The sequence below is a fragment of the Plasmodium coatneyi genome, chromosome 13, assembly GCF_001680005.1.
Source record: "Plasmodium coatneyi strain Hackeri chromosome 13, complete sequence".
NCBI lineage: Eukaryota > Apicomplexa > Aconoidasida > Haemosporida > Plasmodiidae > Plasmodium > Plasmodium coatneyi.
In genome coordinates, this window is record NC_033568.1 from 585,022 (window position 1) to 611,076 (window position 26,055).

The 26,055-nt window shown below is 43.6% G+C and overlaps 7 protein-coding genes across 7 annotated transcripts; 6 read left to right on the forward strand and 1 right to left on the reverse strand.

The window, feature by feature from the left end:
• Positions 1 to 556: 556 nt before the first annotated feature.
• Positions 557 to 6,388, reverse strand: PCOAH_00048730 (Uncharacterized protein; the record flags this gene model as incomplete). Its single annotated transcript, XM_020061656.1, has 3 exons — positions 557 to 1,292; positions 1,405 to 5,794; positions 5,920 to 6,388. 3 exons carry the CDS (start codon positions 6,386 to 6,388, stop codon positions 557 to 559), a joined length of 5,595 nt encoding a protein of 1,864 aa, XP_019917356.1.
• Positions 6,389 to 9,265: 2,877 nt separating this feature from the next.
• Positions 9,266 to 12,661, forward strand: PCOAH_00048740 (Phosphoenolpyruvate carboxylase; the record flags this gene model as incomplete). Its single annotated transcript, XM_020061657.1, has 1 exon — positions 9,266 to 12,661. One exon carries the CDS (start codon positions 9,266 to 9,268, stop codon positions 12,659 to 12,661), a length of 3,396 nt encoding a protein of 1,131 aa, XP_019917205.1.
• A 683-nt stretch (positions 12,662 to 13,344) lies between these two features.
• Positions 13,345 to 14,028, forward strand: PCOAH_00048750 (Uncharacterized protein; the record flags this gene model as incomplete). Its single annotated transcript, XM_020061658.1, has 1 exon — positions 13,345 to 14,028. One exon carries the CDS (start codon positions 13,345 to 13,347, stop codon positions 14,026 to 14,028), a length of 684 nt encoding a protein of 227 aa, XP_019917472.1.
• Positions 14,029 to 14,354: 326 nt separating this feature from the next.
• On the forward strand, positions 14,355 to 17,054 carry PCOAH_00048760 (Uncharacterized protein; the record flags this gene model as incomplete). Its single annotated transcript, XM_020061659.1, has 1 exon — positions 14,355 to 17,054. One exon carries the CDS (start codon positions 14,355 to 14,357, stop codon positions 17,052 to 17,054), a length of 2,700 nt encoding a protein of 899 aa, XP_019917411.1.
• A 1,071-nt stretch (positions 17,055 to 18,125) lies between these two features.
• PCOAH_00048770 (ABC transporter) lies at positions 18,126 to 20,105 on the forward strand (the record flags this gene model as incomplete). Its single annotated transcript, XM_020061660.1, has 1 exon — positions 18,126 to 20,105. The coding sequence occupies one exon, from the start codon at positions 18,126 to 18,128 to the stop codon at positions 20,103 to 20,105; it is 1,980 nt and encodes a 659-aa protein (XP_019917308.1).
• A 665-nt stretch (positions 20,106 to 20,770) lies between these two features.
• On the forward strand, positions 20,771 to 23,576 carry PCOAH_00048780 (Dynein-associated protein; the record flags this gene model as incomplete). Its single annotated transcript, XM_020061661.1, has 4 exons — positions 20,771 to 20,879; positions 21,008 to 21,226; positions 21,514 to 21,625; positions 21,671 to 23,576. The coding sequence occupies 4 exons, from the start codon at positions 20,771 to 20,773 to the stop codon at positions 23,574 to 23,576; spliced, it is 2,346 nt and encodes a 781-aa protein (XP_019917338.1).
• A 969-nt stretch (positions 23,577 to 24,545) lies between these two features.
• Positions 24,546 to 25,778, forward strand: PCOAH_00048790 (Arginine n-methyltransferase; the record flags this gene model as incomplete). Its single annotated transcript, XM_020061662.1, has 1 exon — positions 24,546 to 25,778. One exon carries the CDS (start codon positions 24,546 to 24,548, stop codon positions 25,776 to 25,778), a length of 1,233 nt encoding a protein of 410 aa, XP_019917233.1.
• Between the last annotated feature and the right edge of the window lie 277 nt (positions 25,779 to 26,055).

Genomic DNA, 26,055 nt, shown 5'->3' on the forward strand with positions numbered 1-26,055 from the left:
GGATCTGTTTAATTATCTCGTATAGCATACTCCACTCCTACAGAGGGTTTACTCCTCTGTGTTCTTTACAAAGCGGATATTCCCCCGCAATATATCTGCGCCTGCTGGGCGTTTTTCCGAGCGCTTTTTGATTTTTTTTTTTTTTTTTTTTCACGTCCATTTTGCTACATTTCGCCATGTGCCACAACATTTTACCACAGTTTACCACATTTTAATTTCCTCCTCCTGGTCACCCACCCTCGCGGAAATGCTTTTTTAAAAACATAATTTATAAGACCTCACGAACGTTGGACGGAACACGGCGCACACGCACGTGCGTTACGGATAAGCAGCCGCCGAAGCGACCATCGTTCGAACGGAACGGCTGCAACAGTTGTAGAGAACTGACGGATAAACGGGTACACACAAAAAAAAAAAAAAAAAAAAAAAAAGTTACGTAAACAAATAGGCGGACTGCTAATACGTCGGCAGATTAAAAAACGGGTTAACATGAAGCGGACGTGGTGCCCAATCGGTCTAAGTGCCATGGGACCAATACAACCCCAATAAAGCGGAGTCACAAATTGGATGTCGTCTTAACAAACGAAACGGTCGTGTCGACCTGGTTCACGCTGCAGTACATGCGCGCAGGGGTGTTGTAGAGGGGGTCTCCAAAACTATGGTCGACAAAATCAATAATGCACTCCTGAATATTCTGTTCCTTATTGTAGGAATGCAACAGGAGGGATAGCTTATCTCTGTTGAGCATGTTTTTTTCGTCACTGGCCGTTTGGTAAGTCTGTGAATCGTTCTTTTTTACCTTCACAGACACTCCCAAATTTTGATACGGGTTATTAATCACGGGGCTCTTTGCATTGCTGGTGATGTTGTCATTTTTTTCGCTTTTTTCGCTTTTTTCGCTATTTTCACTTTTTTCGTTCCGTTCACTTTTCGACATGAACGTTTTGTTTAAACTTTTGGACGAAATGGTTTTGTTTATTCTGTGGAACTTGGAGGCACTTCCGCTCCATTTTTTTTCCAACGTGCTATTCTTGTTGTTCTCATTCAGGCAAATGTTTTTAATAAAGTCGTAAAAGTATTTCTGGTCCTTGGGGTGGATAACAATTTCCTTCTCTTCCGACTCCAGGATGGTATTTATCAAAGTGAAGATCCTTTTTTCATCCAAACCGTTGTTAAATATTTGATATAGCCATGCTGCTTTGTTAAACATTTGTTCACACATTTCGAATAGGAGGAATAATTTTTCGTTAAAAATAATTTGGTACTTTTTCCTGCATGTCCTTTTAATTTCCCTGGAAAAGTTGGTATCGCTGTATGTATTTTTTTTTTTTTTTTTTTTCCGAATTGACTGAGAAATTTTTAAAATAATTTTCCTCCTTGTTAATGTTGAAGCTGTTTTTATACCCTGTCTTCTTTTCGCTACTGTCGCTGAAGTCTACATTGTCACTGCTGTTTCTTTCTGGGTCGTTCATATTTTCTTGTGATTTAACATGGGGAGGATTGCTTCTTAACGGATTGCCCGCTGAGTTGCTTCGGTTGCTATTACCCGGGGGGGGAGTTGTTCCTCCCTGGTTATCCCTCCTTGGAAGGGAAGGGAAGTTTTCATAGCTACTCTTCCCGTACTGCGCTAGGTTATCACTGTTAAGCGGGTTGACTCGAAGAGGGCAAATGTTCATGTGACCCCTCTTCAGGTTAGGAAGGCTTCCACCAGCAGCATCATCCTTGGAAATCGAATTGGAATTGGAATGGGGTTTCCTCCTCCCTGCGTCATCACTCCCAGGGTGGTTCGTTGCAACGTTGTCACCATCCCGACTGTCTTCACCGCCGTGGTTCCCCTCCCACTTCTTCTTCTTTTTCCTTTTCTTCTTTTTATTTCTCCTTCTACCCCCCCTGTGAATACCTTTTATAATGGTAAACATGCTGGCCAGAATGTCCTGAATCTTTCGTACGTAAATCAACTTGGAGTTCATGACAGAGTTTAGGTAAGAAATGAAAAAGACCTTAAATGCACAGTCAAGCAAATCAATGATATTTAAATTTAGGAGGTTATCCAGGTTAAGCTCCCCCACGAAAAAGGTGTTGAATGGACACTTTATTTTTTTTATATAGTCATAGTTGTTCTTCACGTAATGGAACATCTTTTTTAAATAATCCTCCTTCCCCTTTTTGTTAAGGCAGTCATTTGTATTTCCTCTGTAGTATTTCTCATCTATTTCTTTGCATTTCTCCTTTATATAACCCACGTCTACATTTACAAAGTAGCTATCCTTTATGCTGTTGTAGCAGTGTTTGAGCACATTCTGGGAGGTGTAGCTAAATTTTCCTATGTTATTTCTATACCATCTTGCAAAATCCGTGTAGGTATAACTGTCCTTGTTGTTACTTCTTAAAACTTCATGTATCAGGGTGATCATGTCGTCTTGATTATTCACTTCCCTCGTTCCTCCGTTGTTTTTTGTTATGAACAGTTCCATGTTGTTTAATGGGTAAGGGAAAAAGTTGGATATCATCAGGGCGTTTCTTTTGTTCGTCTTTTTTTTCTCTCCTCCTGGGTAGACGCCGCTGCTGCAATTTGGCGCTTTGCCGGCGTTGTCACATATATTCTTACTAGGGTTACTACTGAGGTTACTACTGACGTTGTTACTGACGCTGTTGCTGACGGAGGAGAGGCCACGGGCAGGAGCCGCCTGAGAGCCAATACGCCCAATCGACTCCGTGCTCCTACTATACTCCACCTCCAAATTGGGAGAGCTGTTTTCATTACGCACCCCGTAGACCTTCCTATTGCCCACACTACTACTACTGTCATTCATTTCACAAGAATAAAACACATTCTCCTCATATGTACTTTTTTTAAAAAAATTTGTAAAACTATTACTGCTCTTACTCTGAGAAATGCTTACAAAAGGTTCACTTCCATTTATGTTGGAAAGGCTCCCATGGTTTGAGTTGTCCTTTCCCAAAGGATCATCCCTCTCATTGCAGAAGATACTTAGCGTCTTTTTCAACTTCATATGATTTTTCATTTCGTTTATTTTAAATTGCTGCGTGGAAATGTTTAACGCTTTTATATACTGTGACAGGATGGAGCAGCTGTACGAATAAACATTCAAGGGACCATAGGATAGGAACATGTGGTCGTTGAAAATGTATTCATTATTCTCGTACTTATTTCGTATGTTATCGAAGAACTGGTTCCATATGTAGTAAAATGTTTTTAGGTTGCTCGAGTGGCTGATGAGGTAGAAGAACAGAATGGTTATTCTTTCCTCGTGGTGGCACAGGAAGTACTTTTCCTTGATTTTTAGGAAATCCCTCACTAGTTGCTCTAGTCTGCTTCCGCTGCGTTGGGATGTCTTTTTCTGATCACTCCTGTCACTCTCACCATAATCGTCACTCTGCCCAATATGACCATTATTGCCACTCTGGCTGCTTTCACTGTTCCCCCTCTGTTGCCCCTTCTTTTGCACCCTTTTCCCCCTTGCCTCTATACTACCACGGGGGTCCCTCCCTCGCCTGCCCCTTCTATCATACCAGGAGACGCCCCTCCTCTTGGGAAAGTTGTCTCCCTTCTTTAAAATGAAGTGCACCTCGTTGGCATCCTTTTGGTACAGGCTGTGATACCCTCGGTTGCCCCCCTGGGGGAACAGCTCTCCGTCAATTTTGCTTACGAAGAGTTTTGCCCCGATGGGGTTCTGACTGACCCCCCCCCCCCTGTTCTGATTCATCACCACGTCATTATTTGAGTATCCCCCCCCGCCGAAGGTACTTTGCGCTTCCTCCGCACCGAAGCATTCACTGTGGGTGTTCCTCCTTGGTTTCAATTTCCCTCTAACTCCCCGACCCCGAGGCCATTCATACACCTTTTTTTTACTACTACTAAACATGTTACTAAGAACCTTGTCAATGTAGTACCTGGTGGTGTCCTCCTCTATGTTGAAGCAACTGTAGGTAGCAATTTCCCTATCCCTCACCCACTCCTTGTCTTTAAGTGACATAAACTCCATCAGATAATGCTGCACTGAGGATAACATATCGTTGCTGCGCTCCTTCCTATTGTCATTTCTTTTTTTCTTTAATTCCAACAATTCGTTGAAGTACAGCCTAAGGATGTTTTTCAAGAGGAAGCTGTTTTTTCCTTTGTACTTATCGTTGTTGATGAATCTGATTTTCCAAACATTCATTACTTTTTTTTTTCGTTTCTTCCTGTCCTGCTCGGTGTTGCGGGTATTTTCGTGCGGGTTCACATGAACGGGGCTGCCCCTCAGGTTGGAAAGGCCACTACTCAGATGAGAAATGCCACTACTCTGACTGGAAACGCCACTGCTCATATTTGAAACGCCATCACCGTGAGGGAAACCCACCCCACCCAATATCTTATACTCCATGTTGTTAATAAAGTTCAAGACATAAATGGAGACGAAGGGGCTGGTCTCACTTTTCGGTAAATTCCTGTGGCTCCTCAAAGTATGGTACAGACGATTGATTTCTTCGAAGGTGGATTTCCTTCTGGGTTTGACATTTTCGCCATTTGCCTCATAACTACTATTTTGGTTAGCAGATGGGGAGGGGTAAAACAGCAGAGATGAATCAGAATAATCAGGAGGGCTCTTCTCATAATTATCTCCTTCGTTGTCATCATCATTTTCATCATCGTCGTTGTCCTTCTCCTCCTGATCCTCCCCCTTTGCATCGTCAGACAAGATGTCCACTAATTTTACTTTTTTTAAATGACCCAATTGGTAATAACTTGGTTTTCCAAAAAGGTCATTTTTCATGCTTAACAGGTAGTTCCGAATAGCTATGCTTCGTTCTTCCTCTCCAGGGCGATTAACAATCCACCACCGGAGGGGAGTTGCCTCACCATTATCGCCCCTGTTGTCGAGGGATTCATTTCTCTCCTTCACAAGGCAACAAAGAAATATTCTTCGTCCATAAAATTTTTTTTTTTTAATATAATTATAAATATGGTTTAGGTACATTTGCGGGAAAACCTCCCTACTGTATGAGTTCCTTTTGTGCGTGTTTTTAAAAATGTAGATTTGTTTACTCTTCCTATATGTTTGGTTTTCCTTCTCCCATTCCCATCCTGTTATTCCTGCACTTATTGCACTTACTGCTTTTTCTGCTCTTCCCTTTTTCCCCCTGATCAACCTTTTTAAGAGGCTAAATTGTTTGTTCCTCAGGTTTACGACCCTGAGCACGTGGCTGCAATCTGGCTTGTCAATCAGGTATATATTTTTTATATACACATTTATTTTGTAAACGTTTTTCCCCCTCACGTTGGACAGATAAATGAAAAGGGAGAAAAGGGCCACCAGCTGGTCGTAGGAGAAGCACTTGAAGTAGTTGAAGAACTTGAAGGAGTTGTAGTTCACCTCGAACCCTGTGCCTTTGTATAGGGAGACGTAGTTGGCCTTTTCCAGCACACCGCAGGAAGGGGTGGTAACCCCATTGGCAGTTCCATTAGCAGTTGCAGTTGCAGTTACGTTGGTTGTTGTGCTGGTTGTTGCGTTGGTCGTGCCGCCTGCCCCCCCGGAGTCCTTCCTATGCACCGTTATATACGGGTGCACGCACTTAAAGTAGGTATAATCGCTAGTGTAGAAGTGACCGTGGTAGATGTAGTAGTTCTTGTCCACCGCGATGAAGGTGGGTAAGCAAATCTCCAACTCATTCAGGGCTTGCTCCAACGCGTTTAACATTAAGTTGCTTACGGATTGGCTCTCTATAACGATGTACTGCTCATCCTCCGGGGCGCTCCTGTCTATGAGTTCCAGTTCCACGTATTCATTCACTGCGTGGCGGGGGGTGGAAGGAGCATTAGTGAGGGGGAGGACACATCGGTTAGATAAGAGGCACTGCCCCCCATTTACTGCCCAACCATGGTTATGTCAGGTTAGCAGGAAAAGGAAAAATTACCGAAAAAAAAACGCTGTATGGGAAAGGTCCTGGCGGGGAAAAGCACAATCTCGGAGCAAGTCAAATTCCCATGCAAACAATAAAACGAATTCACCGTTTTCACATTTTCCTTGTACAGGTACGAAGTGTCATTCACATTAAAGGGGATCACATTTTGGCACTTATTATGAGGGTAGTAAATATAATTCAATTTTACACAGTAATCCTTCCTTATCACCAATTTTTTTAAAAAATTACACGTGTCGTCCACCGTGATGAACAGGGAAAGAGGAGCAAGAGGTTTGTCCCTCAGCTCAGCGTTAGCAAATGCATACTTTTTTTCATACTTCCTTTTGGTCTCCAGAATGTTCAGTTTTTTTAGACTGACTAGGATATCCTTTGTGAAAATTTCAAAGTCGCTAAGTCTCGTGAAGTCTGTGTAGTCGTCCTTATAAATCGTTTCGATTTTGTTCCTCTCTATGTAATTCATTTTTGCGCGTTCTGGTCAGGGGGGTTCGGCGTCTTCATAGGTACATGTGTGTGACAGTGCATTCCCTGTATGACCGTTGTGGGTGTTATGATGGTATGACGGTATGACTGTATGGACGCGTGCCAACTGGTGACCTCTTTTCCTCTTCTGGGATGCATTTCCTTCCTCTGTCACTGCCTCCTCAGTGCGATGTGGTCTACAAAGGGACCAACTCGTAGCTGCTCAGGCTGGGCACGCACGTTGGGGAGGCCATGTGCCGGCTCACAGTATGTTTTCTTCATGTTTTTGGCAAATCGGGCATAGGCATCAATGGGAAGAAAAAATACAAACGAGTGAAACAAAAATAAGTCCAAATTAGCAAAACATACGAAACAAATGTGGCAAAAATAGCCACGCGATTAAAGCAAAAAAAAAAAAAAAAAAAAAAAAAAAAACAGTAAACTTCAAAAAAAAGAGTAAATTTCAAGGAAAAAAAAGAGGAATGAATTTCCAAATTTTGGCGAAATAAATTCCCAAGGGAAAAGGCATGGCGTTGGCATCCAAAAATTTGTGTATGTATGTTATTGGGGTGTGGAAGGAAGGAGCCAATCAGCTGAAAAAGAAAAGGCAAACACGCAAACAGGAAACATACATATATGTAATATGCCACGTCATTCAATTCTTCACCAATGGGTAAGCGAGTTATGCACAGTTTGGGGAAATGCCTTTTGGGAGCATAAAAAAAAATAATAATAAATAAAATAAAAAGTCGACCAAAAATTGCGAAACGTTTCACGCAAATGGGATGGGTAACCGCGTTATCCATTTTTGTGTCATCTCACGCTATTTTTTATTCTCACTTTGGGGTACATTTATTTATTTTTATTTATTTTTTTGCTTCATTTTTGGTACATGTAATAGCACCAAGTGGGATGAAACGAGCAAAGCAAAAATTCTCTGCTTCACTTGCAATGCAATGAACGAATGAATGCGAAAAGACCGATCAGCATTTCTTCGCCTTTTCCCCGTCGCTTCGTGCCCATCGCGTGCATGTCTACAGGGGCATGTTAATACGTGTGATGGAGAGAGCCTCCCTTCTAAAAATTGGCACAGCCACCGAGCTGCCAAAAAACGAACGCAGCGCCATACCAGTAAGGAAGCAAATGTTACATCACAGGTGGGAACTTGCCCAGTTTGGGTGACGAACTGCACAGCTCGTTCTTCCTCCTGCTGGACAAGTACATACACGTATTCCTACATGGACACGTGTGTTGTAAGGGTCCCTCATGAAGCTTCACGGGGCAGATAAAATGGCCATCCTGATATCCTAACACACACCAAAGAGTAGCCACTCCATTTACGCAAAAATGTTAAAAAGCTGTTTAGTCGAAAAACAATTATCGTCACAACTGGCGCAGGTGCACACAATTCAGCTGTATGTGGCAAAGACGCTACTCGAAAAACGATTGATATGAAAAGGACTTTTTAAAAAAATGAGAAATTACCCCAATTAAACAACACAACAGGGTTATACCCCCTCTTCTGCTTTTTCTGCGTTGCAAAGTTGAAGGCGCCCCATGTGCAGTAGACGAGGAGAAGGAAGTCTTTACATCCTCAGCATATTGCTAACTGGAAAAATAAAATCCCTTTGGGTTATTTGTCCTCCCCTTTTTTTAACTTACCTTCCTGTGTGTATTTCCCCCCCTCTGTTTATTCATCTTCTTTTTATTTGCTAGCACATTTGCTCATTTTTATGCAACCCTATTTTGTTTTGGCTGCATGAGTGTTAGGGAGCCAAACGTAGGGCACTGAGGGGTTAAGTTTCCTTTCGCGTTAACTTGGAAAACTGCTGAGGCATGTGCACACCTCCTTGGGAATGCTGCCTTCCCACCTCGTGTAGGTGAACTGGCAACTCCGCTTCAACTTCCGCAGCAAAGTTGACCTCAGGTAATTGTCTTCCTTCGATATGCCAATATAGTTCGTGCGAAAAAAGGTTAACTCCCGTTCGTTAAAATTCATCTTGGGGTCTCTACCCGATGCACGAATGTTACTTTTACGTTGTCCTTTGCAATTGCTAGCTAGTCCTGTCGTGACGGCACGATGGACGTAGTTTTTTTTTTTTTTCTCTCCACAACACGGATGCGGGTGCTGTACGTCTTTAATTTTTGCCTCTCCCCTGCGTTGTGCACTTGGCCATATCGGCGCTCTCTTCGGTCACAACGTGTGTGCCTCATTTTCATTTTGGGGACCACCCTTTACTTGGTCACTTCCGCAGAGTTCAGTTTTCCCCCCTTTTTGGCAACGAAAAAGAACCAGTCCATTCCTGTTAGTACGACTGCATGCATGCCCCAACTTGAGAAGAGAAAGGGGTGCCCTCCTTTAGCGGCTCCGTTCCAACGAAAGGGAAAAAGGATCTCTCACACAATGCACCCCAAATGTATTGTATGCACCTTTTTACGATGCACTGGTTTCCTTTTTCCAATTCAACACGTTCATCGCATTTTCCTTATTCCTTTCGCCCTCTCCTTTGCACACCTGACAAGTGTGTGTGGGTGAGTATATACATTTCAGGAGGAGACCCAACATTTTTACTACCCCTCCTGGAAGTTCCGACCCGGGTAGGAATATCATTTTCCACCTGTACTGGCAAAGATCAGTGGAAATATTCTTTGCTTTTCTGAATTATTGACCTTTTGGAGATCCACGCGAGGGTCCCATTTGGGGGAATTGTTCGAACACGCCCCGTGAAGAGCCCCCTTTCTTCCCCCATTGACCTTTTCGCGGGAAAGTTTCCCCCTTTTTAAGCGCTGCCCTGTGTGTGCCTTAGCCGTTCCGCGTTACACATTTGGCTTTTCCCAAGGGAAGGGACGCGTGCCGCAATAGAGTAGCTAGCCACAAATGGAGGACGAGACGAACGTCAAGGGGGAAGGCCCCCAAGGGGACAGCCACGGTGGGCACCACAACACGCACCACAACCCGAAGGATAACCTGAAGGATGACCTGAAGGATGACCTGAAGGATGACCCCGATGAGCGAAAGCTGAAGTTCCTGATCGAGGGCAAAATGGTGGAGACGAAAAACGCAGTGGATTTCATAAAGCCCCTGAAGGACGACATTAAGGCGTTGGACTTTCTCCTCTTCGACATGCTCAAAGATAACCTGCCCAACAAGCTTTTCGAGACCTTATGCACTATCCACGATTTGTCTGAAAAATACAGCGAAAACCAAACGCAGGAAAATTTTAACTCTTTAAAAAGTTCTATATACAATTTGGATGATGAGTATTTAGGGACCATTGTGAATGCCTTTGGGCATATGTGTATTTTATCCAACTTTGCAGAATGGGCTCATAGAGGAAGGAGGAGAAAAGCGTTCGATATGTCCTTCACCCCGAATGAAAGAATATACGGGTCGGTGTATGAAACGCTGAAGGGAACCTTCCACATGCTAATCAAGAGCGGTTTCGACATAAACCTGATTTATGAGCAGCTATGCAATCAGACAATAGACTTCGTACTGACTACCCACCCAACGCAAGCCATTCGGACGTCACTTTTGAAAAACTACATACAGCTAGCTGAATTGTTACTAAAGCTGGACAACACAGATAAAGAATTGTACAAGAAAAAAATCTTATATGATAATTTGAAAACATACTTGCTAGCCGCATGGAAAACGGATGTCATTCGAAGGATTAAACCTACGCCGATCGATGAAGCCATTTCGCTAGTCGACATAGTGGAGAATTGCATCTTCTACAGAATCCCAAACATTATAAGGTATATTGATAACGTCTTTTATGAATATAATTTACCCCCCCTCAAATTGGAATCAAAAATTTGTCTTTTCTCCTCATGGGCAGGAGGAGACAGAGATGGGAATCCATTCGTGCTACCAGAAACGACCAGATACGTCTGCTATATGAACAAAATAAGGGGATGCGAATTGTTCATTCCGATGATAGAAAAACTGATCAGGGATTTAACCCTCCACCATTGCACTGAACATTTTAAAACGTATGTGAAGCTCCTCGAAGATGAAGTTTCTCACTACATTTTCGACAAAGACAAAAAGTACCTGGCGCAGAAATTCCTCTGGTTTTCTCCCTTATCTAAGACGAACAAAAGTGAAATATATAGAAGTGCTCTTCTAGTCGTCTGGGCAAAACTGAAAAGTACCGTGCAAGTTTACAAGTCTCTCATTTCCCACCAACCTGTGGATACGAATTTTGAAAAATTAATGTTTAACAGTTCAGAGGAATTGGAGGAAATCCTCATGGAGTGTTACAAAAGTTTGTCTGATTCTGGAAATGCGCTCATCGCTGAAGGGTACCTAAAAGATGTCATTCGAAATGTAAAGATATTTGGTCTCCATCTGATGAAACTGGATATTAGACAAGAATCACAGAAGCACATTCAGGCCATGGATTACATCTGTGAGAAACTGCAAACTGGAAAGTACTCCCTCCTATCTGAGGAAGAAAAAATCGACTTCCTTACAAACATCCTTCAATCGAATAGACCACTAATACCAAACAATATACAGCAGGAGGAAGACGTCCCTAGCGACTTCCTAAACGTAATAAAAACGTTTGATGTGTGTTCGCAAATTGAGGAGAGTGCACTAGGGGCTTACATCGTATCCATGTGCAACCACGCGTCCGATATCCTCCTAGTGGAGGTCTTCCAAAAGGAACTGAAAAAAAATGCAAAGAGAAAAACGCAAAGAGTTGTCCCCCTTTTGGAAACAATCCAGTCCCTCCAAATGTCTTGCACCATTTTGGAAAACTTAATTAAGAACCCATGGTATAGAACCCATTTGAGAACCCACTTTGATAACAAGCAAGAAATTATGATTGGCTACTCCGATTCGGGCAAAGATGGAGGCAGATTCACATCTGCCTGGGAATTATTCAAGGCACAGGAAAAGCTCGTACATATTGGGAAGCAATACTCCGTGGAGGTTCGCTTCTTTCATGGTAGGGGTGGCAGCGTCAGTAGAGGAGGAGGACCACAACATCTAGCCATTCTTTCACAACCAATCAATACGATAAAGAACTACCTTAGAGTTACCATACAGGGGGAAGTCATCACCCAAGATTTCTGCTTAAAAGGAATGATGCTACGGTCGATAGAAACATACATTAGCGCTCTCCTAAAATGCTCCCTCTTAAAGAATACAGTTCTAGTAAAGGACGAATGGAGAGAACTCATGGACCAAATGAGCCAACTCACCACAAAGGAGTACAGGCACGTGGTCTACGAAAATGAAGACTTCGTGAAATACTTCAGATGTGCAACCCCACAGGTGGAAATAGGAAAACTGAATTTAGGATCAAGACCATCGAAGAGAAAACAAGGAAATGTAGAATCGCTGAGGGCAATTCCTTGGGTTTTCTCCTGGACACAAAACCGAATGCATCTACCTGTATGGCTTGGAATAGAAAAATTGTATGATTACCTCATAGAAAAAAACAAATTAGGGCTCCTCCAAGATATGTATAAAAACTGGCCCTTCTGTACCAGCTTCTTTAACCTTATCAGTATGGTTATGGCGAAGGCAAGTTTGCAAATAACAGAGGAATATGATATTCTCGTCCCAGAGGAGCTAAAATATATTGGTATCATGCTCAGGGAGAAACTGAAAAAAGCCATGGAACTCACTGCACTCGTTACGAATGAGAAAACCTTCTGTGACAATGACATACTGACGAAACGCTCGATCGAAAGTAGGACCAAATGGGTGGTCGTCTGCAATTTAATTCAAATTCAGGCACTTAAGCGATTACGGGAGAGGCAACGTGAGTGGGAACTAGCACAAGGGAAGGATCTACCTAAAAAGAATAGTGACAACACCCCCACAGGACAGGAACAACCGATGACTACCCAAAGCGCCCACCCGATGCAGACACACACAAACGATGAAGAACAAAAACTAAACAATTCATTAACGAAGGATGAGTTGGATGGACAGTATGGAGGTCCTATAAGTCGGAAAAAAAGCAAACGCATTCACTCCTACTTGAGTAGGAAAAAAAGCAAATTAATTCAAAACCCAAAGTACCATCCTCTGTTGGAGTCATACTCCTCTGCCTACATACAAAGTGAAGGAGAAAATGACTTATTTTTTGAGGACCTAGGGGACATGGATCTGTCCTATGGAAAACCCGCCTCCAAATCGTACGATTCCACGTATGATGAGGTGACGAAGACCTACATTGATTACACCTCCCTCAATGATGCCCTCATAGTGTCTATCAAGGCCATAGCTGCGGGCATGCAGAACACGGGCTAGCGGAGGAGGTTCACCCGAACTAGCACATTTACTAGCCGGACACACCCACGTGAATCGCCTACACCCATGTTTACACTTCATACAGGTGCCCCGTTGGGCCTAAGCCAACCTTGCATATGTGCTTGCCAAAATGGTTATATAAATTGTATGTGGTAGTTCGCCACGAGGAGCACTCCGTTCCGGCTATAACCAGTTTGGAGAAAAGTCAAACGTGCAAAACCTTTTTTTTTTTTCATCGTGGAGAAATGCGCTAAGCCCCACGTTACATGCACCTGCGTGTCGAAAAGGTTGCAACGCTTTTGCAAGAATAACGCGACGTTTGCGTTTGTGCTTGCGTTTTCGCTGGTGTTCCCCGTTTTTTTTAAAAAAAAAAAAAAAAAACACCAATTTGGAGCGGACCCACCCAAACTTTAAACGCATAATCGTGATTTAAAAAAAAAAAAAAAAAGGTGTGTCAAAAGTGTGCCAAACGTTGCCTAAAAGGCTTGCCATTTCGATTATCCGCGTGAAAGTGGCCAATACCCTTGAAAACAGGGAGGGGAAAAAATAAGTGCACGCCGTGACGCATAATTCACTACACGTGTGTGCCCATGCTGGTCGGGTAGCTACACATGTAGGCGGGTTGGTTGCGGTCCAAACCCCCGAGCAGATTTAGAAGCAGCACATGAAAGGATGGCGCTGAAATGATGAACCTAGAGAAGGATAAACAGATACTCAAGGACAGGTTACGAGAAGAGCTGCAAAGACTGAGGGGGTACCCAATAGTCCAGTGTGTACTCTCCTCCCTCCTCCAACCAGAGAAAGAGACAAACGGAGGTGTGAAAAAAAAAAAAAAAGGAATTTTATACAGCCAAATCGAATTGAAATATATAGGAAAAATAGTGTATGATACGTTTGTTCACTCCAGGGGTGCAAGGAGGTATGATGGAGATTACGCCTTCCCCCTCTGTTGTGTAAAAAGGAAAGTTCACATTCAGAAGGGAAGCAAACAACTCGTCTTACGCTGCACCGATAGGGACATCCCCACCGAAACGGCATTCCAACTGATTAGCAGAGAGAAAGATTTTTTTATTTTCCTGAAAATTACGCACTATGTGAAGAAAGAAGAACCACTAGGGAGGACACCAGACGGGTCACTCTCACCCCTCATAGTGTTTCTCTACGATGTGACAGAAGCAGGCAAACGGGAAACGGAAAGACACGGAGGAAGGTGCACAGATGGGGTTCCCACCCATGTAGGGTGTCAAAATGGGGGGAATTCTTCTCTCACTCAGTTGCCCAACGTGAAGGGGGGAGTGGTAAACCCGAAAAGGGAACCCCCCCAAAAGGGGACTGCAAAAAGTTCGTTGATCGATACCTGTTGTTAGTTCACTACAGGAGCTATTGCAAGGTGACTCTGTCCCCATTTTTGAACTCCCTAACCACTGCAACATTTAAGCATTCACAGAGGGATTTGCATCCCAATTCGACTTCCATGGAAGAGCAGCACAGGGGTCACGATGAGGGGGGAGACAGCTCCACTTTGCCTACTCCCCATGGGAGGAGAAGAAAATGGCTCAAATTTTGCCACCCCAAAAAAGGAACAAACTGCTCAGAACAAATCTGCCACTTGTTAAAAAAACCAAATTGCCACATACATATTTTTACATGCAAAATCGAAAGAGGAAAGAAAATCTTTTTAACCTTCCACAAAATGAGTAAGTGCTTCTTTGTTTTTGTTTCTCCCATTTTGGGGCTCCTCAACAGAGACCACTTCCAAATTGTGTGTCTGCCGAATGGTTGGCACGGATGCACTACGCCAACTGCGTACGGTCGATCCAAGGAGAGGGATAACTCCCCCCAAGGAATTACCCCCTTCTTGGAGGAACTGTCCCATTCGATAAGAGCTATGTATAAGCAGAAGAAAAAGTTGATCAGGAAGGTAGAAAAATATTTGGCGAATAGGACCCTGAAGGGGTACATAAATTTCCATCACTTCGACAAACAACACATGCAGAAGGAACAACAAATTTACTCTTACACGTTTTATGACATTGAGGATAATTTTTTCCTGACAAAGGGGGAGCACTCTCCAGAAGCGGTTGGAGGAGGTACCCAAGGAAGGCGCCCAAGAAAAACCCCACAGGGCATTCCTAACCTGCTTCAAAAAATCAAACCCATTTTAACCCAGTGTAGCCATTTTAACCCCAAAGTGGATATACATTTTGCTGAGCGGACACTCGAAAAGGTGTGCACAAATGTCACTGATATGCTAACCTGGTGCAGACAATTTAGGACGTCCATAAGGTGGACCAAAAGGAGGGAGTGCATATATATATACTTCGTTAGGAAGGATTTCCCACCGGTAATTAACACCAAACGGAATGGTACAAATGGTCTTCTAGTGGAATGCCCAACTGGGTTTAATCAACCCACCCCTTCTCATAGTAATCATAAAAATATACGAACCAACACCAAGGATAAGAACACCCTTCAACGGGTTCAGTTAGTTTGTGCCTTCCAAGTTTTATCCACCAGAGGAAGAATCTACAAAATGACGAAGAAAGTATGCTTCCTTCTGTTTAGTCTTATTCACAAAATGGAGAAATTTCCCAACTGGGACCTCCTACATATGTTAAGACACGTCCACCACGTGGTTGTATCTTTTCCTTACCTTTACGTTTGTTACGCACAGGAGGGGGGCTCCACCAGTGGGAATACCTCCAATCGAGAGAAGCGCTATGGTCTGGGCAAACTTTCCCTGGCGCACCTCCATCCCCACGTGGGAGACCTGCAACGATTAAAAAGGAGAAGAAAGAAAGCTCTACTTAGGATCTTACTGAAGGAGGGAGAATTCCCCTTCCTACTAAAAATGCACAAACTGCTTCTTTATTTTTACCTGTACGTGATTGGAAATTTGTGCCCAACGTGGCTCAACAGCGGTAGAGGAAGCAGGGGGGCGACCAACGAGGGGGAAAAGGCGACATGCGAAGAAACACTGCTGTGGAGCCGATTCGACGAATTCATCAAACAAATTAGAAGAGAAAAATGGAAGAAAAAAATTTATTTCCATCTTCGAAACTGCATGGAGGTCCTCTTCCAGCGCGACAAAAAGGGTGCCCACACGGGTGAAGAAATGAGTAACAAATCGCACACCTTGGAAGGAGGAGCGAGAGGGACAAAAGGAACGCTCATAAATTCGTTTATCTTGAGGCCCATATGCATGGATGGGCATTTCTCGGGAAATGCAGAAGCTACCCATGAGGGGATGCCAGGAGACAGGGTAGTGGACTACGAGGAGGTCCTCTCTGCTGGCAGATCGACATCCGCTAACGCCGCCAACCGTGACAACCCACCCACGGGGCAACACATCCGAGGGGCACACACAGCAAAAGACGATTACGCCAACTTCTTCAAACTGCGAAACATGAAAAAGACGGTCCGCATATTGGGCCCAGCGGTGATGGAAAAAATGGCGAACAAACTGTACTACATCAGAAGGAATGCCTTTTTAAATGTGAATGCACACAGGGTAGAACTACTGAGCATAGTGAGCCAATTCGAGGAGGATGCAAAGGGTGTTCTATGTGCTGTAAGGGAAGCATCATTTCATGATCGGGGTGACCCAACACCCAGCCTCAACGGAGAAGAAGTGCAAAGATTGTTACACCACATATGCAAAAAAAAGCGAGTTAATAAAAATTTATCTATTTTTAACATCCCCAGTGGGTGCAAGGGAAGGGGAAAACTGCGCCATGTTGGTCAGACCAAGGTGAATAACAAGGTGGTGAGAAGTTTCTTCCGATTGGAGAAGTCCCCACGTGAGAAACGACCCCTTGAGGAGGCACTTCGACGGGGAAGTCGAAGCGGTACCCACAAAGTTGCCCTGAAATATCTGGTCCATTTGGTGAATGGACATATAACCTTCGCTGTGAATATTTTTTCAAAGGATCATAAAAAATGGGGGCCCTCAAAAAGTGGGGTGCACTTTCTCAACGTGTGCAAAAATGATGTAATTAAAAATATGTTAATAGAAAGAACAATTCACTTTTTGGAGGATCTCCTAACCTATGTGCACGAAAATCTCCTCTTCGTGGAGACAGAAAAGACGCATACCCCCAAAGGTTACCACCACTTCCCCTACAATGTGTGCAAAATATTTTGTTACGAATTGAAGCAAGATAAATGTGAGCTGAAAAAAATATACAACGTAAAACCGGGGAGGGAATTTTATGTACACCTTTTTACCTTAACAAGTCAGGCAACTGTCTTTCTCTATTCCACTGGGGGGAGCGGCGGCACCTTGTGTAACCCTTTTTTTGTGAAGTTTTTTGAGCAGAGTAAATTCTACGACGCGTTTTTGGAAAGTACGAATGAGGGGATCTGCGAAGAAAAGCAGCACAGCAATGAATAGCACGGGGGGCGATGAACACCTTGGGGGAAAACATTCTGACCGGGTCATAATTTTTCAAAAAAAAAAAAAAAAAAAACAGCCATTTATTATTACTTTTATTTATTATTTTTTTTTTTTTTTTTTTCCGTTTGGCTACCTCTGCTGCTCACCCGCACATGCAGCATTGCAACGGTCCCAGTTTGCAGCTTATGGTAGGTGACCGTGGGGACCCAGTTTTCCCAGTGTGTAGAGTATACGGCGCAACGACATAAGAACAGGAACAACTGGGCGAAACGTTCTCTGAGCGATGAAAAAAAAAAGGAAAAAAACGTCCACAAGTTTTGTATGCATATTGCTTTTTTCTTTACCTTACGCAAATTTGAGAATGTAGAACTGTGTATATATCTTTCCCAATTTTTTCCAACCCCAGAAACTGCTTACCACTATGTCGTAGTTAAGATAGTTTTCTTCTTTTGGTTATTTTTTTGGGAAGCCCCACAGTGTGGTTACCCCTCGGTTGATATGTATGCGTAACGGGGGAGGTTAAAAAAAAAAAAAAAAAAAAAACTGACCCTTTTTTCTTGTTCACCTACTGACGCTTTGTTTGCCGAAATAAGTGTACGTACATGCGTCTGCGTGGGGGTACTTACCAGTAGGGGTAGACCGCGCAGGGGGGGTGTATAACCCAAGCGCGCGCCCTCGGTCTATACGCGCAAGAGTAGGCACAGGCACACGTATTCAAAGCGCAAAGAATGTACAGCATAACACTGTTCAGTGAAGAAAATTTAACAGCTGTCACAGACAGCGAAAGGTGAAGTAAACTTAAGGCCGAAAGTTTCACCACCCCCAAAAGAAAAGGAGCCGCCCATAAAAGAGGAAAAGCATAACTTGCATTTGCATATTCTCGTGGAAGACGCAACATCCGCAACGCGGGGGACATAGAAGGTGAGTGAAAGCGCATAGGAAACATAAACAGAACACACAACGGGGGAAAGGACAGACAGGTGCCAAGCGCTAGTGGCAGATCATCCCTGAGGGAGAAAGAGAGCACTGCCGCTGTGAACACAGTTAGGGAGCTTCACTCCCCCCAAGATGGAGGCCTCCACGAAGGATCCCCCCACGAAGGACCCCCACGCTGCGTACGACAAAATAAAGTACGAGTTTTCTGACGTAAAGTACACCGTAGATCATGGCAAGCTGGAAATTCTTCACGGAATAAAGGGCATCCTTCTGCCCCAAACGATCACGGTAATAATGGGCCCCAGCGGAAGTGGGAAGACAACGCTGCTGAATATTCTATCCATGAAAGTGACGGACGGCGTGGAGGGAAATTTCCTCATTAACGATACAAACAGGAGCAAAAGTATAAAGAGCTACATGGGGTACGTCCTGCAGGATGATTACTTCTTCTCACGATTAACAGTATACGAAACGATAGAATTTACCGCCAAGCTGAAGTTAGACATTAGAGATAAGAGCAAGTTACGAGAATTGGTACACTCGGTTTTGGATATAATGAGCCTAACCCATGTAAAGGACACCATAGTGGGGGATGCCTTCATAAGAGGAATAAGTGGAGGACAAAGAAAAAGACTATCCATTGCAAATGAAATTTTGTCGAACCCACCTTTACTCCTCATGGATGAACCAACAAGTGGACTAGACTCCTCATCGGCCTTATCCCTAGTAGAGTGCATTCAGAGAATAGCTACCATTTCGAATACTACGATCATATCGTCTCTTCACCAGCCAAGCAGCCAAGTGTTCGGAAAATTCGATAGACTCATAGCAATAACAAATGGGTACATAATATATCATGGGAAGACAACCCACCTGAGTAAGTACCTAAAAAAAGTTGGGTTCATCTGTCCTTACGGGTGGAATATCGCAGACTACCTCATGGACGTATTATGCAACACAAAGTTTGAATCCATCCTGTTGGAAAATTACAACAAGTACCTTCGTTACGACAAGGAGGTTGGATACTACATGGATATCGACTCTATTGATAATAAGGTAATCCACGATGATTATGATTCTTTGCTAGCTAAGGAAGGAAACGAAAGTAGGGAACTGCAAAGCAACAACAAGTCACCAATTGGGGTAAGAAAAAAATCTCCAAAGATTTCTATACAAGAAATAAACAACGCAAGGGAGCAAGACCTGGATAAGCTAAAGGCAGTCGAAGTGTTAATCTCCTTGCAAGAAAAGAAGACACCCTACATTAGACAGAACTTTTTTCTCTTCACAAGGGGATTGAAAAAAATTATAATTGACGAAATAACAATTGTGAAGGTGATCGACTTGGTTGTTATTCTAACTTTGTTTGGTTTCCTGTGGTCCAAAACTTTTAAGGAGGATACGGAAGACGGGATCATTGACACCATTGGGGCCATTTTTTTTATTCTATCTTATTGGACATTCTACCCGGCTTACCTATCATTGTACTCCTTCCCTTCAGAAAGAGAAGTCATAGCCAAGGAGAGGAACATGAAAACCTTCCAAGTGAGCAACTACTTTTTTTCCAAGCTATTTGTGGAGTTTATTTTTTTCTTCACACTAATTGCCTTTTGGGTTCTAGTCACACACCTCATTTTGTACGGGACGCTGAAATTTGGGGTCTATGTAAGTTATGTCTTCGTCACATTATTAAACGCTCTAATAAGTAGCTCACTCGGATACTTCATATCAACCCTGTTTGACAATTTCAGCAAGGCCGTTAGTTTTCTTTCTGTTGTTTTGCTCACCATGACGCTTACAAACGGGTTCTACGTCGAGATAGCCAAATTGCAAATCCCCTTTAGATACCTCCAGTGGTTGTCCTACCAAACGTACTCCGCCTCAGTGCTAGCCAAAATTAAGTTCGACGACGCGTCTATCAAATGCTCTTCGGATAACCTCTCTACTCTATGCCAAACAGATGGCTTTTTTCCAGGCAAGATCATCATAGATAAGCGGTTTGCTACGCTGCACATTTCCTACTCCGTCTTCATCCTCATCAGCTTCTACGTCGTCATCAAGGCGGCCACGTACGTGTCTCTGCGCTGGTCCCACGCGCTCAGGATGAAGTGACGTCTGTGCATCCACTGGAAGACCCAAGCGGGCCACCTTTGCCAGCAAAACGGAAAAGTGCCGCATCGTTATTTTTTTTTCTCCCTTTTTGAAGGCGCGGGTTTATTTCTCCGTTTGGCGGTGTGGCCTGGCCATGCTGCGTAACTCTGCTGTGTGATTTCGCCTCCTACCCCTACTGGGTGCACTCCCCCTTATGTGTTATGCACACTGCACGAATATTCCTGCGCAGCTGTATCGTGCCCCTATTTTTTCTCCCTCCTCACCACTCCTTTGGAGAACGCAAATAACTGAATCGCCACAACGTTTGTAAGAAAAGACACCCGGTGTGCGAACGTGCCATAAAAGGGGACGACACGCATAGACATGTGATTCTCCCCCCCCTTTGGGACTTTCCCCGTTTTCACTTCAAAAGGAAGTGCAACGCAGTGAGACGTCATTCCTGAAACCTATACCGTAAGGAAGAAGCGCGCACGGGGAAAAGTGCACACAAGCGCGTTGGCACAGGGAGTAGTGGAAAAAGCTCTTCTTAACAACGCTATAATTAGTGAGAAGGATCCCCATTTTTTTGCAAAGACGGGACAAACATCGGCAAATGATAGCAGTTTCGCTTTGCCCAACTTCAGTGTGGTTTTTTTTTTCTTCCTCTTTTCCTGCCCCCCCCACGCATGTCGCAAATCGTGTACTTGGACGAAGAGAAAACGCGGGGGAGGTATACCTATCCGAATGGGAACGTGTACGTGGGCGAATTTAAGAATGAGAAGTTTCACGGGCAAGGTGGGCCACAGATCTGTGTGTGGGGGCCACGTCCCTCTTGAGAGGCAAACATGAAAGAAGTGGATAATTTGCACTTCGTTCATACATAAACTGTCTTCCCATTTTACCACCGTTCCCTTGGAAAATAGGTACCCTAGCATTTAAAGACAAGGGGGAGTACAGAGGCACCTGGGAAAACGGAAAACTTGTCCAGGGCCAGTACTACTACAGCGACGGACTGCAGTACGAGGAGCGGTGGAAATACCTGGTGGACTCTCCCTATTTTTTCAACGAAGAAATTAACAAGGACGAAATTATTGTAAAAGAGGAAAAAACGAACGCCTTCTTGGATGATATTTACGACATAGGTACGAGTGTTTCCGCTTTTGGGGCACACCACAACCGGTGTACCTATTAGCCCTCCATCCACTTGTGTGCATTTTTTTTTTTTTTGTCTAGCCATTCGATGATATGTGAATGTGCATGAAAAAAAGCTAGCTGTGTGCGTTTTTTTTTTTTTTTTTTTTTTGTCCAGCCGTGCATGCAAGTGTGTGCACACGCATTCGCGCATATAGGTACATGTGCGTACTTATCCCCACAAGGGTGTGATTTGTTCTTTTCCTTTTCCCTTTGCCGCCTTGTTCTCCCCCCCTAGGCGACGGGTACTGCAAAGTCAAGGAGAGTCTCGTGTACAGGTTTTCAGACGACAAGCTGGTCAGGCAGGTGAACGCGCGGGAGAAGAGCTGGATCGAAAACCATTGCTCCAAGTGTTAATAAAAAAGGCGCGCAGGTACACTTCATCTGAGACGAAGCCGCTGCCGCTGCCGCGACGTTGTCACCACTACCCCACCGCTGCACTTTGCCGACATGATCGACTACTACCACTGCTACACGAAAAAACGGAGCGACGTTGGGCTGCCGTGCGGGTTCACCAAGTCGAAAAGCCAAGTGATCGGGCGAATAGAGCCAAACGGAGAACTGCAAAAGAAATACATGCTCAAGGAAAATATATACTACAGTGATGAAAATGTGAAAAAACGCAGCGAGTGTTACGTAAACATAGAAAGTGTTAAACTGCAAAACAAATTCTTCTACCATAATGAAGGAGGGTGGACCAAGGACATAGATATCACTGACCAGCAGAACAAAATAAAATATGTGAAAAGGCTAGACAAGGACATAAATACAATAAACAGCGTAAAAATCCTAATGAACGAAACGACAAGAATTATTAACAAAAATAATAGCATAGGAATTTACAAAGAGTACTTCCAGGATGAGAACGAAACGGAGGAAGAGTTCAGAGTAAAGTCCATGCTAGTCATTAAAGACAAGGTCAGGAAATACCCCAGGTATGTTACCTCCATCAAATGGTCTACAGATAGTAGCCACAAATTAGCTATCTCCTACTGTGTTAATAATTATAAGCAAATTTTAAATGATTCTCCAAAAAATTGTCTACTATATAATTTAAACGAAATAAATAATCCCTACCAAATATTATTTTCTAAAACGTTCATAAAATGCTTGAGGTTTAATCATAAGAATTCAGACCTCCTCCTGGCGGGGTCGTACGATGGGACAGTCAACCTGTGGGATCTACGAAAGAAGAATACGCTGTGTGAGTCCTCCTCCAATCATGCTAGTCATAAGAATATCGTGCAGGATGTTATTTGGCTACAAACTAAAACGAATAACCACTGCTTATCTGTATCGAACGATGGACTCTGTTTGCTTTGGGATATACGAAATTTTAATGAGCATATAGAGTCCTTTTCCCTACACAAGGACAGTGGTGAGGTTTGCCATATGGTGGAAACCGCCAACCTGGACGCCGCTTCGTTGAAGAATTCCCAGGGGGGCGTGGACATCAGCCAGTTCGTCACTCAAACGGGGAACCTCACTAGAACAGCTGAAACGGGGGTGGCTAATCAAGCGTTACCCACAACGGGCACTGGTATAGGCGGCCCCAATGGAGTGGATCCGATTGGCCCCTCCGGCAACCTCTGCTACAGCGCCAACTGCCTGGAGTGGAACCTGGAGGCGGGTCCATCCAAAATATTGGTAGGAACGGACGAAGGGTATGTTCTCTCCCTTTCTAAGAGACAAGCCAAAAATTTGGAGATGCTTCAAAAGTACGGTGCGTCAAATGAGAAACATCTATCCAGCATTACCAGCATAAAACGCATCCCCATAAATTTAAAGTACTTCCTATCGACAGATAAGTGGGGTTTTAACATATGGTCGGAGGATATTAAATTTCCTATCATTTCCAATTACTACGATGAGTGTGTTATTAACAAAGGCCTGTGGATTACCGACTCTTCCTTCTTCATCCTGGCAAGGAAGGATGGCTACCTCGACTTTTGGAACCTTCTCTACAATTTCAATGAACCCATTATTCAGCACAAAGTTTGTAATTCCTCCATTACAGAAATAGATGCACACATGAACAATAAATACATTGCTATCGGGAATGAGCAGGGAGATACGCACATTTTAAAGTTGGGATGCACCTTCTGTAGGAACACCAGTGAAGAGAAAAATGCATTGGATCAACTGTTCGAAAGGGAATCCAAGAGGGAAAAAAATTTAGAATACATCCGGAAGCAGCTCAATTGTTTCAGAAAAAAACGCGAATGCCTCAACATGCAGGATGTGCACATATCGGACGACGTGGTGGAGGACACGCAGCGGGAGTACGAGTCTCTCTTGTGACACGCTTGCCGGGGGAGGGTCCCATTGGGAAAGGAAAGGTTTCCCCTGTTTATCGCCCTCCAGTTATGGTTTTCTCCTCATTTTTCCCCTCAGGGTGGTTGCCCTGCCATGAACCTGTGGCAAACCCGTGGCAAACGTGTGGTAAACCTGTGCGGGAGTGTATTCATGCATATGCACGCACGTGTGGTTGCACCCCTTTCCTTGTGTCCGCTCGTATGCCTGAGCAACCCCCCCCAACAGAAGTCACCATCTTTTAATCACCACAACAAAAAAACTTCAAAAGGCTTTGCGCAACCAAAACAGGTTCAATCGAGGAACAATGATTGTACATATATAATATATTGCCCCCTTTTATAGGTGTGCGTGTATGCGCGCATGAAAAAGTGTTCCTACGTATGCGCTAAAAAAAAAAAAAAAAAACTGCGCCGTGTCATGTTCCACAGGACTGTCGTTACTTTCGCGCAAATGCGGGCTGAAACGGCAAAAAAAAAAAAAAAAAAAAAAAAAATAGGTAATAAATGATAGATAAATAAATAGATGGATACATGTAAAGGCAAAAAAATGTAGTAGGAAGCAAAAGGGAACAATTGCGAAGGCACGCGCAGAACGGAGCCCCTTTTTTTGTACCGAAAAAAGAGCATACGAGCAGCAGTCGGGCAAAAATAAAAATAGGCTAAGCGCTCGACATGGAAATGGAAAGATAGAACATTTTTGCGCAGCTTCTTCCTCGACTCCTTCCTGAACTTTGTATTTTTTTTTTTTTTTTTTTTTTTTTTCCTTCTTTCCTGCACGTTAAGCGAAAAGTTGACAATAGAATGGGAAAAGAGCGATAGAACTCCCCATGGGTAGATTCTTTTTGTAGAACAGCTTCGCCCGCTTTGCATCCCATTTCGCGTCCCCCTTTCGATTCCCTCTTTTTTGGTAATTTTCCCCTCCCTTCCAGCCACTAACACGCCATTCAGCCTCCAAATGACCAACGCGAGCATCGCACCAGGCATGGCAAACAGGTACAACAAAATGAACCAGAACAAGTTCGAAATGAGGGAAGGCGTGTTCAACGAAAAGGGAGGCAAGGGTAACAGTTGGGACAAGGAACAACCCAAGGGATTTAGCGCAGAGGAGTTGCAAAGCTTTTTCACCACTTGGAGAAAATTCTCCAAGGAAAAAATAAACGAAGTAGGAGAGAGGAAAAACTTCCTCGTATTTGACAAGGAAAAGGATCTGGACAGCGGAAACACCGAATACTTTAACTCCTACAACTATATCCATATACATGAGGACATGATAAAGGATGAAGTCAGGACAAGGACATACTATGATGCCATTAGGAAGAACGAGCATTTGATAAAGGATAAAATAGTGTTAGACGTAGGATGCGGAACGGGAATTCTCTCCTTCTTTGCTGCCATGTCGGGGGCAAAGCATGTGTATAGTATTGAAAAGAGTAACATTATCTATACAGCGTTAAAAATTAGAGACGAAAATAATTTAACGGACAAAATAACCTTCTTGAAGGGATTGGCTGAAGAAATCGAGCTGCCGGTCGATAAGGTTGACATAATAATATCGGAATGGATGGGTTATTGCCTGTTGTACGAAAATATGCTGGATACGGTTCTTTACTGTAGAGACAAATGGCTAAAGGAGGACGGATTCCTCTTTCCCGATAAGGCATACATGTATATGGCTGGCATTGAAGATAGTTTATATAGGGAAGAGAAATTTGACTTTTGGAGAAATTGCTACGACTTAAATTACACTTCAGTGTTGCCAATATTGAAGGAAGAAGTTGTTATCGACTATGTAGACAGGAATTTCATCGTAACTGATACTTGTTGTATACTAAAATTGGACTTAAACACATGCACAAAGGACGACTTATCTTTTGCTTCCCCCTTTCGATTAAAAATGACCAAACGGGATTATTTGCATGCACTGGTCATATGGTTTGACGTTTCCTTTTCTGCCTGCCACACGGAGATCAGCTTCACCACGGGGCCGTATGGAGGACACACACACTGGAAACAGATCGTTCTATACACGGACCACGTGCTCACTGTGGAAAAGCACGAGGTACTGCGTGGCATGTTTGCGCTCAGGAAGAACGCCAAGAATAAGAGGCACATCGACATGAAGCTGCACTACGTTTTCGAAGGCGTCCACACACGCGCACGCGCCACGCAGTTCTTCAACATAAGTTGATGAGCTAAATCGGTGGAGCGGGTTAAGCGGCGAATATCGTGCGAAGTGATAACATCATGTGGAAGCGTGTTTTTTGCCCATTACGCCAATCGCTTGCTTTCACACCGTTTTTACCATTTGAACATAGTTGCACTACACGTTCGTAATTTGCACCCGAGGGTGAAGTTTTTACCTTGCCTGTTCATAACATTTGTGCGTTTTTCATGGCTAGTCGGGGAAAAAAAAAAAAAAAAAAATAGCTAGCCAGGTGGCTGTTCAAGTATTTTTTCCCCCATTT